Here is a 14,493-nt window from a genome sequence, read left to right as displayed (position 1 = left end):
TGCCGGTCGTTAAACCGGTTGCCATTACGACAAAACGTCAAATATTGGGTGTATATAGCGCGCACAAGTGTGGACGAGATAATACGACGATGTTATATTGAAATTAAATGTAATTGTTACGTACGTGCGCCGGCGCGGCGCCGTGTCGAATGTGTGCGGGCGACACGCGCGCGAGCGTGTTGCTCGCGCCGGACGTGACGTTAAAACAGCATTACATTATTACGGCACGGCGTTATATCCGCGTTATCACCCTGAAATCCTTCTGAGCCCATTTAACAAGCAAAGTTCAGAGTGCGAAACAGTTCTCGGCTGCAAAAAGTACGACGCTGTACGTGTGAAGCTAAATATTACAACGGCGTTATGCATCGACAATTAACTTTCCTCATCTTGCGCCCGCGCCGTACTCTCGTGGCGCATATTCGGCGCCGAAACGCGATTCTCAGTTGGATAACGTTTGTTTACGTCGCACGTGTGTCGCTTATTATCCGAGCGAAACTACGAAAGCAATCGTTTAACGCTGATTTCGTACAAGTTATACTGCTTCTAAACACGCGATATTCGGTTTTAATCGATCTGACGGGACGAAAGTGCCATTCTGTACGATGCATGCACCTTCTATTTTGCAGAACGAATTATAAGATTTAAAATACATTGAAATACGCATTTTCAGAAATTAAGTTTAAAAAAATTAATATTGAGAATAAAATAAGGTAGAAAATATAAATATTAAAAAGAGACAATTTTCTTCATGAAATCTAATTGTTAGCTATTTGGCATCGTAAATTTAATTAGACGTACAAATCTAAAAGATTTTTAGATTTGTACATAAAAGCGAATTTTTAATAATTTTATACAGTGACTCCTAATTTCTATAAGTGATTTTATGTATAATAATATTACGATAAGAAATTGATAAGGTGGAAAAAATCATAATGAGATATATATATATATATATATATATATATATATATATATATATATATATATCATTTGAAAGTTACATAATAACGATTAATATCGTTAACGTAGTAAAAAGCGCAATGTCCTAAACTGAAAAGAGCAATAAAGAGAGACCCGGAGGAACAGTCGGAAGGTAGCAAGTGAAAAGCTCTAACAGTCCGTTGACGTGTCTCGACGTCGTTAGCTTTATAGTCCCGATATCTCCCTCCCGTAGTTCGCCACTTTTCAACGTCGGTTCCTTCATCGACCCGCGACTTCACGCATCTTGTGCGCATCCCTTCGGCTACAAATTTACCTGCAGCACGCTATCCCGTCGCAACGCGCGTGGAGGAAAACCATTGGGATCTCCCACCCGGCTTCGGAAAAATATGTGTTCCTTCCGATCCTCGGTCGCGAGGATGCATCGTCGGTTCTCGCTCGGTTATCGACGAACGTCGATTTTAGGAGGCGCATAGGGAAAATTAGAGATTGGAGGGAAAAGAGTCGTAGATCTACGGGGTAACCCGGATTCCCCGTGTATTTATTCGTGAATTTCTCGCTAGAATTAAGACCCTTCTGAATGAAAATTTGATTAGACACGTCTTATCTTTTAGAAAGATATTCTTAGGTATTTTCATAATTAAGCCTCAGACTACAGCCTTGTTGGAGCAATAGCTATTTTTATTTAATTAAATTGAATAGAAAAGTAAAAAAATTATAAATAATTAAATTAAGTAGAAATACATTTTATCATGAAGTAAGTTTTTCTCTAATCCCTTTTTATATGAATTCATTAACTGCTTTTATCTCCAGATTCGTATTATTTTCGATATTTTTTTATTCAGAACAAAACTTTGAATTTTGAGTCGAAGAATTTGAAATATGAGTCTGAGACATTCCGTATATCGGCACCGTGGTGCCGTATCTCGGATAGAGAGAGAAAGAGAGAGAGAGAGGGACAGAGAAAAGATCTGGTATGTTGAACCCGCGATAGGGACAGCTTATAGGATGAGAGGTTTGGGGATGACAAACCGGTAGGACGCAAAGTCCAATTAAGATGTTTTTCAACGGTCCGGCTTTAGTCCGCAGACATTGGCGTATCTAGGCGCCTCGGCCTACCGCGAGAGGACTGAATTCATATGCATACATGAATATATTTCGCTGTTCCCCAATCAACCCATTGGGAAGCCGGCTGCGGAGCTATTGTCCACGGGCTACTGCGCATAGCGTGGCCAGATATTTTTTGGGACATGGAATATCCACATGCTAATGAACGGTCGTTCTCTGCTTCTCCATTTCACACCTCTTCTCCGATTACACTTCTCGTCAGAATCTTTGGGAGACACAATCGTCACCAACAACCAACACCTTGTAAATATCATGATGGATAATTTGATTAACAGAATACATATAATCTTTTTATCGTTTTATATAACCTTTTGCATATTACTTCGAAGATTTATGAGGGTCTAATGATTAACGTTTATAGAGAAACTTAAATATTAATCTTAAATATTAATTTTGTTTAGATTATATAATTCTAATGTGTTTCAGACAAAAAATTTATATAATTAACAATGCAAAGTGATTTTATAAAATATTTATTTTAAATTTATTTTTATGAAGATTGAAATGTAGAAAATATTGACAAGATGACATTTCGTATCTATTTGCGTTTCCTATTTGCGTTTTCATGAAAAATTAATTAGATATAACTGACATAGTTGAGTAAAATGTAGTTAGGCAAGAACGATCAAGTCAATCTTTTTTCAAACGTTTTATTGACAATTCATGAACTTTATATTTAGAAAATTTATAAAATTGTTAAGAAAATGAAAAACATATATTGAGATACATTTGAAATGTAATATCGTCTTGGATTTCGTTACGGTTTCCTCCGAGATGTCCCGTCTTCGATATCGTTACTCAGGAAGTAGTTCGATTCGATTTGTAAAGGACGTGACGTCGCGACGACATTGATTAATTATACAACGGCAATTAATTTGGAAGTGATGCGACAGCTTTAACGACGTCGAAGCCGAAGCGAAGACCCTCGAGATGATGTCATAATCCTCGGACAATAAGTCGTGAATTCTTAATATTTGATCGCTACAGTCCTTCCTTCATTAATCATGATGGATGTAAATGTCATTTTAAAGAGTGTCATTTTAATGACGACCTGCTTTCAGAGGTGTCTTTAATCATAAGCAAGTTACATCAAACAATATCTATTTCCGTGCCTCTGACATTACAGTATTGAACAATGTTGCAGTTAATCTGTATAAGAACTTCCGCGTGATTTTGAGTGATTATTTAATGGTGAATGTTCTAAATCGAGAATTTTGCGGTCGATACTACGTTCACCATTCTAAAGAAAGATATTAGCAATCGTGATTTATTTTTATCAGAAGCCAAAGATCACTTCGTTCGGGCGGGCTGCAACGACCCGACCGGTGCGAATGCCCTCTTATCGTTCGTGAGAAAAAATCGCGGGAAGTGGGTCAAAGGTTGCGCCCAGCGTGTAGAATAAGGGGGCTAATTCTTTCCGACTTTTATTTACAAACTTCTGATATGTCCCAGAGGTATCAAAAACGCGAATAGATCCAGCCGAAATACATTATTATTAAAGAAACTTACTTGTTGATAAAATCGTACCTGAAAATACGTTTCTTTTCTTGAATTTTGCATATATACAGGTATATGTACATTTTAAACTTTGATCTGTTGAAACTAAAATCTATAAAAAACTTGAAACTAAATTAAATATATAGGAATAGGATAAAAGTTTACGAAAAGTAAAGTTTCGCTTGCATATCTTTATTAAATTATTCTGTATACGTTAACAGTTCGAGAGATATTTAAATTTTTTTTAGCGCGCTTCTTCCAATTAATTTAATTTTCCGATGTATATTAATCTCCTCGGGCTGATTAAATTATATTTAGTCGTTGAGACTTTTAGGGAAAAGAAAAGAGAAGAAAAAAAACCAAGAGAAAAACTTTCCACATCTCCATTTGAGCGAACATTCATTCCACTCCTATTACTAATAATTCTTATCACCCTTTTGAGAGTTCCCGTTATGATATAAGCGACTTAACGATCTCAAGAAGAAGCTGGCGGCTATGAAGAAAATAAAATCAAGCGTCCTTCCAGGACTTCCACAACTTATGAAGGACCTCCGGCGCCATTATATTCCTTATATCGACGACCTTTGCCTCCTTCGTGGCGAAACTCGGGCTGCGCCCGATGGTCGGTCGCGACACTTTTCATGTTCTCACAGGAGTCGATAAATCTTCCTCCCTTTCGGTGGAAACGAGAGTTTCCGGAGGAGAATCGAGAACCCACCAGCCCCAGCGCCAGCCAGTCTTCTACGATATATTTTTTACAGCGTGCTGGAAGAATTTTTACTGTTTTCACCGCTGAGCTCTTTTTCACTTTGCCGCGGTAGTGTAAGCATCGACGAGTCAGATTGAAAACCCATGTTACGCCCGCAACTTAACGGAATTCTTACGTAAACCTCTCTCTCGGAAGTCAATCGGCTCGTTTATTTTGCCGAGTTTACTACGGCTTTCTAGTAGATCGCCAAACCGTGTCCTTGGAAACCGCGACACTTTTCATGGCAATGACGATTTGAGCGCTGTAAAAAGATTTGTACTATGCCCATAATTCTGACAGATAATCGTGATGTTAAGCCACATGCAAGAAATAAATCTCAAATAAAATAAGATGCATTTTTTCGTCATATTGTAAAGGGCTAAATTAGGTCAATAATTTGATATCGTCGATATCGAATATTGTAGATGTTTAAAAATAACGTTTACTTTCTTTTTACGTTTTTCCCCCTCAAATTCCTGTGTGTTCTAGTTTTTTAATTGTCTCTATTTTTGCGAACTGATTGAAGAGAAAAGAGCGATTTATAAAATCTATCTTCCTCTTCTTTCTAATTTTATATATATATATATATAATTTTAGTTTAAATAATTATTGAAATTATTATACTTTAGTTTTATCAGAGAATACTGTTATTTTATTACAAAAAATTATATTACGCTTTTACAATATATTTAACTGGTTGGTCTTTTTGTTGTGCAAATTAGCGCTTTAATACTTACAAAGATTTTGAAGAGAGATACAATTTTTTATGCATAAAACGCTAAGTTCAATTAGTGTTTCAGTTCTAGTTTTTTCTTTCAAATTTTTGAAGTGGAAAAGGTAGTATTCTCATATAGGATATACATCGCGCATAGAGAAAAACGAACAGGATCAGCATTCAAACCATGCTTCCGTGGAAGTGCGAACGCACAACGCATTTATCAAAATAGTCCGTTGTATATTCAGTAACAGCCGGGGGTCTTTGCTGACGCGTAAATATATATGCTAATGAATACCATGCAAATAACCGCTCCCTACTTTTCCCTCAACTTTTCTCTCTCTCTCTCTCTCTCTCTCCTCTAGGACGCGCCATTAACACAGTTTTTACAAGCATTTGGTTTTCAGATCTTATGCGCGGCGTACCTACCCGTTGTTACACCCTCGTTGTACTAAGCGAGGCGCGAACGAGTTTGTATGTCACGATTTTTTCGTGAAATTTAAATGTCGCGTTGAAACACACGAAGCTCTTTCCCGCCTCGTTTGCGTTCGCCATGCGAGTTTTGCAGCGTGCGTCCCGAGTATACGCTATTCAAAAATTGCTTTACACGGTTTTCCATAACACAATTCGCACCGCGGAACAGAAGGGAAACGTTTCGTTTTGTTTCGGAGCGAGTTAATATCCTGCGCTGCACAGCAATTGCATGCATCAGCTAAGTATATTATTTATTTCATCCAGAGAGATAGTTTTATGATAAAACACACACGTCATGTCATATCAATCTTTCTTTTTAAAAGAGGTACGAAAATCCAAGGCCCCTCTTATTTTACTGTGAACTATATATATATATATATACTATATATATATATATATATATATATATATATATAGTCGTGTATAAAAGTATAAAATTTATAATATTATATTAAAAATATCGTTAAAAAAATGTTAAAGCACGGTATACAGGGATGCGAAATTTGATATATAATTAATCAATTTGCAATTTAATCATTTATGTCATATCAAGGGATCGTCGTTGCTAGGTTTCCGTTCGTTCTACGGGTTTATTGAAATCTATTAAGCTTTCTGCTCGATTTTCGTTAATACGACGAATTCTGTCACAATTATTTGATCTTCTCGCGCCTGCAGAAATCATTAAAAACGCGGCCCAAAGCTGATCTGATCCCGGCATTTTTCAAACACTCTAGCCGTCGATTAATTGTTTTTATCGAAGAGAGACCCATCCCGTAGGGGCTAATCCACCCTTGATTAATCCCGTTCCCGAGCAACGTGCAGCTTCTTATCGACGGAAATCTGACGGTGAGGGAAGAAACGACTCCGCTCGGTTGAACGGCAGAAAAAGAAAATCGGGCTAAGATGGAGCGGCGGAGCAGGGACGAGGACAAAAAATTTCCGGCAATTATTCCTGGCGCCTGTTAGCCTATAATTAGGTCGGTTAACGAGGATGGAGACGAAGCATTGCCGGCTCGCTTTTTTTTTCCTCGCACCGCCCGCCGGCCGCCTTCTCTCATTAGGAGTTATTAGGATAGGTGAATAATTAAAACAGGTGTTTAAGGACTACAGCCCGCGTGATGACGCTGTAGTGGGAAGGGCGAGGGGGGAAGGGGCAAGCCCGTGCTGAAGGGTCGGAAAATACCGCTTAAGCGAGGATCCGGCACGACGACGCTCCTGGTTGCCCGAGCTCGAGGATCGAAGGGGTGAATGCGGCTGAGGCAAGAAGAGAGGGGAGGACCAGGCTACCTTGGCTTCCACACTTAATCACTTTTGCTAATTGCAGAATGATTGCTCCGCGCTTGAAGTTTCAATAATGGGGTTGTTACACCCCCGCCAGGACCTCCTTCGTAGCCCCGGTTATATACCGAGGGCCAGGGGATGTCTGTGTCTGTTCGTACCCCCTTCATCTTCTCTCCGCCACCTGGAGTTCCGCCTCGCCGTCGTCGTCGAGCTCGCCTCCTCAGGTTCCACGTGATGAATGCTATAATAGCCTACCTGCCTTCGGGTGATAAGAAAGTAATCATTCCATCTGCCCACCGTTATTTCATTATCTCTCTCCCCCGTGCTTGCCCCGGGTGCGGCCACCCTTATCCGTTGCACCGACATTAGCGGGCTGCTTCTTAATAACGGTCGAGGAGATAATTATGCAATTATGCGAAAGTAAAACTCGATGAATTAGCAACGAGAGAACGAAGCTGCGGTATCTGCGGTTTAGCGAATTTGGATGTATTTCCAGAAAAGCGACCGAATCTCATGGGTGCGACGTCTTCTTACATCGTAATCTTACGTCGTAATCTTACATCTTTGCGATTATCGAATTATCGCGATATATCTTGAGCGTATAAAGATGCACGTTTTCGATTGAATATTAAATTGGACTCGTGAAGTAAAATTTTGTAACTCCCTCGCACCGGCAATGCAATAATCAAATTTCTTTCCTTCGTGTGAATTATTGATGAGAAATTATCGCATATTATATGCAAATTTTGCTGTGCAAGAAAAATTTTAATTCGTTCGGGTAATCCATAAAAAGTGATAAAAATAATCTCGATTGAGATATTTGACATTATGTTTGCTTCTCTTGACTTATTTGTGCAGAGGACTGTACTACGGTCGATATATTATCACATATCAAATGTATCATACCACTCGCAACGGGATCGATCCGAAACGTACCGGAGTGACAGTTGTCTCTCCGCCCTACAGTCCAAGAACTTATCCATCACGAAGTTATAACAGAAAAAGAAAATAATTATATCAAGAGCTTCTCCAGAGCTAAATTCTTAAATTGTATTAACATCAATTGACACGAATATCCTTCTCTCGTCATTATGTATGTGAGTGAAATCTAATATAATAATAATAAACTTACCCGGACCCGTTAGCGCAACGACTGAATGTGTGTGATCGATCCTAATTGGATCCCGTGGCTTTAAATTGGTCTGTTCTCGGACCGATACAACGTAGCTATGTCCGCGAAGAACAATGGGCTTAATTTAATAGAATACGGTCCGATGTGGTTTAGGTCCGATCGTCCACTGGTGCGAATCGATTTAAACGGCGCCCATGTAACTATAATCCAATAGTAGATTACACGTCCGGTATATACATACAACGTACGATGCTTTCCGCGAGCTAATAATTCACTGTCACGCGTAATGTATCTCGCGCCGAACAAAGTGCGCACAATAAAACTAATATAGTAATATATCTCACAGTGGTATTTTGCAGAATAATTCACTTTCAGAACAGTTTGCCTTACGCTTGATTTCCGCTCCTAGCATGTTTATCGCGACGCGACGCCAGATATAATACACGACTCTCCGCTAAGGGAACGATATTTCGTTAATAAGTTTCACGACTTAATGAACTGAAAACGTTACGATGCCGTGTGGCGTAAAACGGCTATGAATATCATAAACGTGACCGACTTGCGGAACATTTTTATTTTTCACGGCACGTATTTGTTACGAAGCGTAGATTGCGTATGAGCGTTTTATGTCCCTCGAGCACGCTAGTATCTAAAGAGCGATATGGAATCTAAATTGCAACAAAATACCTCATGCGTCTCCGCAGTTGCGTGCCCGCAATAGTCTCGGCGGGCGTGTGTTTGAGAATCTTAATCGGATAAATCGCGAATCTCCGTGTAACGCTGATAAGCAGATGCACATAAGGTATATCTCGCGGCCGTGCCGTATGCGTTTGCGTGTGGATGGATGATGGTGTACGATAACAAAGGAATATGACGAAGATCGCGGTCCCGCGGGGGAAATTGATCCGCGTAATTCCTTGGGCATAACGCATCTACGTACCCGAGTTCCTAACACCGCGGATATTCACACACAGGTACATATTTCGTACACACACAATTATACTCTCTCGAGTTTGGATTTACCATTTTCGATTTGTTTGTCATCATCGCATTGTATCATGGCCGAGTCGAACCTGGAAGGAATCGTGGCCATTAAAATTTGAAGAAGAAGACGAAGATCGCGGAAATCGAGCGTACCGCAACGCAAAGGTGTCGCGCGATGATTCAACCGAAATGAAAAACGAAAGCGTGCATTTATATATACATGCGTCGCGTGTGTCATTTAATAAACTCTTGCGTGGCTAACGCGATGGCGTGCCGTTTCCCCCGACATAAATTCCGCGGCGAGGAAAAGCGAGAACGCGGTAGAATGTGTGTCGCGGGATTGCGAATAATAGCGGTCTCCTCGCGTTAAGAAATCAAGCGCGCGACCCTCTTTAAGCGTGTTCTCGCTTCACATGCGAGGAAAGTTATAAAGAGCGTGCCGGGGAATGTGTAACAACTTGTCTAGAAAATAAATCAAAAAATAATATCTCTCTGCGTCATATCAACCCACTTTTCACGCCGCCGCAGCCAATTGAGATTTATGGTGCGAGAGAGTTTAGTGATTTTACATTAAAATCACAAGCGGAAGTAAACGCTTGATGCTCTTCTAACAAGCGTCAAAATCAATTTACATGTGCATGTATATATATATATTTTTTAACGCATATAATAGCAACAGCTATACATTTCGTATTGCAAGACAAAGAAAAACTGGTTATGACGCTTTATGACCTTTTAATTAATGAGTTCCGTTCGATGAAGTGAATCGCACACGCACGTCATGCATACAGAGCTCACGTGACGGTCAAAGATGAAAAAAAAGTGCGCACGTTCTAGCGCAAAAATGCTAATTACAACGGGGTTAATTGCACCGTTATTACGACACTAAAGTGCCAACGTGTCGTTGCTGTCACACACGTTGTGTGTGTGTGTGCGTACGTGCGCGAACCCGTCCAGAGGATTGCTCACCATTGAACCGATACGCACGTTTATCGGGGCCGTAAGTTTTGATTATGCTCGCGTGCCGGGGTGTCATTACGTGTCATCCCTCGTACCCTGCTCGGCTTAATACATGAGTTTGGTATGTATTCGCGTTCGCACACCTGTTTCGCTGCGCGCATACATGGGGTAATCTAAAGTGTTCGGCTTTATTTTGACTTTCATATAATGTACGAATATCTGCGATTGTTTTTACGCACGATGGTACGGGAAACGATTAAAATTATGACGCTACGTGATAAGTTTGACAATCACAATAACGATACATTGATATAAGAGAGTTCGTTTATTTTCTACTGACAAATAAGGTAAACAAATGAGCTCTTTGTGTGATCAGTTTGATAACATTTTAGAATGTTTCACACATTTATACTGTGTACTCGCTGCAAAATTGATAGAAACAGTGATTATTAATTTTATCAATATGAGGAATATTATATGACACCGTATTTACTCCAACACCACAATTATTTTGATTAACTACAATTTAACGCAAACAATTTATGTGCGCGTGGTATCTTCCTTTTATGAATGAATTAATTGCGGTTAATTAAACACGGAAAGTCTGCATTTGTAAGGCACTCTGTGTATGATGATATCTCTCACATGGAATAAGTATAATGTGTGTGAGTTTCTCGCCTACTGACATACTTGTCAGATTCCCGCATTAACATGTCCGATGTGTCGCTTATGTGAGTTGTCACATTAATAATTTACTATTTACCCTTAACATGATGCGAATGAATCGTCCCATGAGGGTCGCGTTGACTGTGGTGTCGTAAAGAAAATGATTATTATTAAAGAAAGCTGAACATTTCGTTCAAGACAAGAACATTTCAGGAAAGTTTTATTTATTATCCATCGCGAAAAAGATTGGATTAAGAGCATGACTTTCAATTTTTCTTAATATTGTAGAAGATGAAATGATAAATTGCGATGCTACGGATATAGATAGATACAAATAGGTAAAGATGAGTGGGAATAGAAATCGACGAAGATTTTTGTGCATAATATCGCGGATTTTATCTGTAAACTTTGAATGCTATCCGAAATACAGATACACAATAATGCAGTTCGTGCCGTTTCGCGAGCTGAGATTCGCGACCGTGGGTTCGTTAAGTCGGGCTTTCTCGGGATATCGATCCTCGCGGGTGACGTGAAGAAAGTTAAATTTCTCAGAGGAGTGCCAGAAAACGCGAACGTCGGTCGGTCCCTAAGACGAAAGTATCGGAAGGGGGGTTGCGTCGGTCCCTGGCGTACGAAGCTGGCGAAACGAGTTCAAAATCCCTTCTGCCGAGCGAAACTTGACGCGGGCCGGACAAGGAGCGGACGACCGGTCGGCGCGACCAGCCGGAAAAGTTGAAATTATAAAAATTTCAGATTTCTGAGCGGTTGACACGTGACACGACGATTCATACTCAAACAGAGAAAATAAGAATCTCTTGGGAGTTCGCGCGACCGAATTTCTCTCGTATCTCGTATTTTCTCAGACGCTTGGAAATACGATATAAGTACAAAATTTTGGGATAAAATAACTCAGCATATTTCTCGACGTATCTTTCTTTTTTTTTTGTTAAAAACTTTTTATTTGTTGGAATTATCGTATTAAGTAGTATCGAATTAAGTATAATAGGATCCCTTCTTTCCTTTGCTAGAATTTCCAAATCTTTTCGTTCTTTTTCTAATTTGTCAATACTTACATAGCAATATTTTGCTTTATTGATATGGTTTTTGCAGGACCTTCGTTCTGGGGCCTGATAAATCCGCAATGGTCTCTCTGCACCAAAGGAAGACGACAGAGTCCCATCAACATCGAACCGGACAAGTTGCTTTTCGATCGTCACTTGAGACCGGTGCACGTCGACAAACACAGGGTAACGTATTTAATCTTTTATTCTTAAAAATTGCAAACTAATTCGCGAATAGAACTCTTTCTGGCTCTTAGGACACGCAAGCGTGTCCTAAGCAATAAAGTCAGAACCTTGTAGAGAAAGTTACAACTTAAAATGTGTTACATTTTAGAAATTTAGTAAATTTTGTCTAACTAATGCTTAAGTGTATCAATATTTAATTAATAACGTACCAAATTAATTATTAGTATCTCGCTAAAATATACTCTAATTTCACAGTAGCATATGCAGAACGTTATATGCGCCTATCGCATAACAATTTCAATTGCAGATGTTTCATCAAATTTACAGTAGATATTTCCACATCATTTACCGTAGTTTGTCAATTTCCGCCAAATTAAGATTTAACGCGACAACATCGGGTGCCCTGTAGGTATATCATTGCGCGTTCGAGTATGATCTCGGGGAAAAGGGTGCGAAGAAGTAAATCCCAAAGTTCGGTCTCGTCCCATGTGCACGTCCACTTCAAATGAAGACGAAAGAGTCGTCTGATGGACGCTCGTTAGTCAAGTGCGGAGTACATACTGGGTGTCCCTCGGCGGGATGATTAAATTGCTCGGGTTTTTGCGTTTGGCGGACGGATAATGAGAAATACCTTTCATTGATATTAATGATTTCCAAACGCGGCCACTCATTATGACTCATGATGCATTGTTTACCCTGGATACGTTTAAATATGTTGACTATCAAATGTAATTACGCGTTACGCACTATTATGCGTATTGCAATCAAGTTGCTTTAGTCGCAAGATCGGTATATATAAAGAGCCGCGTTTTATAATTAAAGCAAGTCAGAATAAAATTATAACTGTATGATAATTATTTTAATTATTTGAAGGCCGGTGCACATTATCTCGAATAAAATGAAATATAAATGGTATCGCTAGAAAAATAAATGCCGTACACGTTAATGAAATTTCATAATTACAATTCAACTCGATTCACGTACTGAATAAATATATGATTCTGTTTAACGTTAAATATAACAGCAATTTTCATTTTACATAATTATATAGCTCTCATTGCAATATGCACGCTAAAATTGCATATTTACCGAAATTCTTCTTTTGCGAAATGGAAGAGAGAATTATTACATTATATGATATATTTTCACAATGTCTTATGTGTAAAACAGATTATAGAAATATGATATTATATTTTATAGTTCTTGTAAGTCACATGTAGTGATTAATATCGAATTATTGTATAAACTCGGTAAAAATTTGCATCAAGTTATTTTAGTCATTATTAACACTGAAACTAAATTAAAATTAGAATGTCGGGAATGATTCATTTGCCTCGAAACACCTTTCGAAAAGCAAGGATAAAATCAGGTTGGTTACCGTAAAAGTATTCCCAGAGCTGTCACGTGATAGTAATGGATTTGGAATTCACCGGCGAGAGCTGCTCCACTTTCTCGCTATCCATTTTTCACTGGCCAAGTTCGTTGATTCGATAATAAAGCCATTAATTACGAGGCCACCTATTTAACGCTGATTTCCGCTCCATCAGTGAGGATACTACGAAGAGCCTCCGGGAACGTTAATTTTCTATTAAGAAAACATTTATTCATCATACCGTCTACTCGAAGCTGTTCGAATCGGCTTGAATCGGTGATAGTAACTTTTTATTTTTTTTTTTTAGCGAAATAAAAACATGGATACGAATATTTGGGAAAATACGAAACGGTACGAAAAAAATAACGCGTTTAAGGAAAAACGTTTATTATTACAAGCTATTTTTATTAGGGGCAATCTATTTCTTACGACCATATTCGTTATTTTGAATTTTCGCCTATCTGCATGTACAAGTGACTCATGCATGTAGTATGAGCGCATTGAAGAATATATTGAGGGGTCGAAAGCCGTTTATAAATGCATGAACGGAAAGTCTCTGTGAACTTTCGATATAGAAGTATGAACTTTCGATGTAGAATGGAAGAACTTGTAACGCGCGCGTTGCTCGATTTACATCTCCATTTATATTCTCATTCATATCTTTTTGCTTTTTGAGATACCACTCTATAATTCGAATTTTACAGAGGGAATAAAAAACAGTTGTGGAAAGTATACATGAATGGATTGTGGATGAGACTCGACGGAAGAGAAAAATGAAACACTCGTTACTTGCTTAAAACAGCACGCTTTATTATTCACGTAAAAATGCCGCGTGCCATTTTTTTGATACGTGTTATTTTTCAAATGGTTTGCTTCATAAAACGCATAATTTATGTGAAAAAATTCGATAATAGCAGACATAATTTTTACAAAATTAGTAATATAGCAATAATCTGTCGTAAATTTTTTCATTATGACCTCCATCTCTATCGGTTTGCGTCGCCTTCGTTTGTCATATCGCTTTGTTCAATTCTGTCGATCTGTGTGCTACGTAACGTTCCCACCGAGATATTTCTATCGCGGCATCGAAGCGTTATATGGTCACCTCTTTCCTCTCGTGTTCAATGCTCCCACCATTTTCCACGGGACATGCACCGCGTTGGCATGGATCGCGGTCTCCGGGCGTTATTCCTCAGAAAAGCGAACATGAAAAATGCCCGAGTACCGTGACAATGCCTTCTCTCGGATATGGCATTGGATACGGGTTTCGCAGACGGATACGAGACCCCCGCCGCCGTATTTCGTCCGTCTCCCCATGCGAGACGCTGACCAAAAATTCTCGCGCGACGA

General features: G+C 39.1%; 1 protein-coding gene across 3 annotated transcripts in view; it reads left to right on the top strand.

Annotated features, from left to right (window-relative positions):
* The window catches only part of Carpa (Carbonic anhydrase-related protein A), a 127,856-nt gene that overhangs the window by 71,371 nt on the left and 41,992 nt on the right, over nt 1–14,493 (top strand). For all 3 annotated transcript variants that reach the window (XM_071790333.1, XM_071790330.1, XM_071790332.1), the window contains exon 3: nt 11,635–11,771. In XM_071790333.1, the coding sequence (XP_071646434.1) occupies nt 11,635–11,771 (137 nt within the window). The remainder of the gene's footprint in view (nt 1–11,634; nt 11,772–14,493) is intronic.

Source organism: Temnothorax longispinosus, chromosome 10, assembly GCF_030848805.1.
Source record: "Temnothorax longispinosus isolate EJ_2023e chromosome 10, Tlon_JGU_v1, whole genome shotgun sequence".
NCBI lineage: Eukaryota > Metazoa > Arthropoda > Insecta > Hymenoptera > Formicidae > Temnothorax > Temnothorax longispinosus.
The sequence above is the reverse complement of the archived record's forward strand: the minus strand, read 5'-3'. Positions and strand labels throughout refer to the sequence as shown.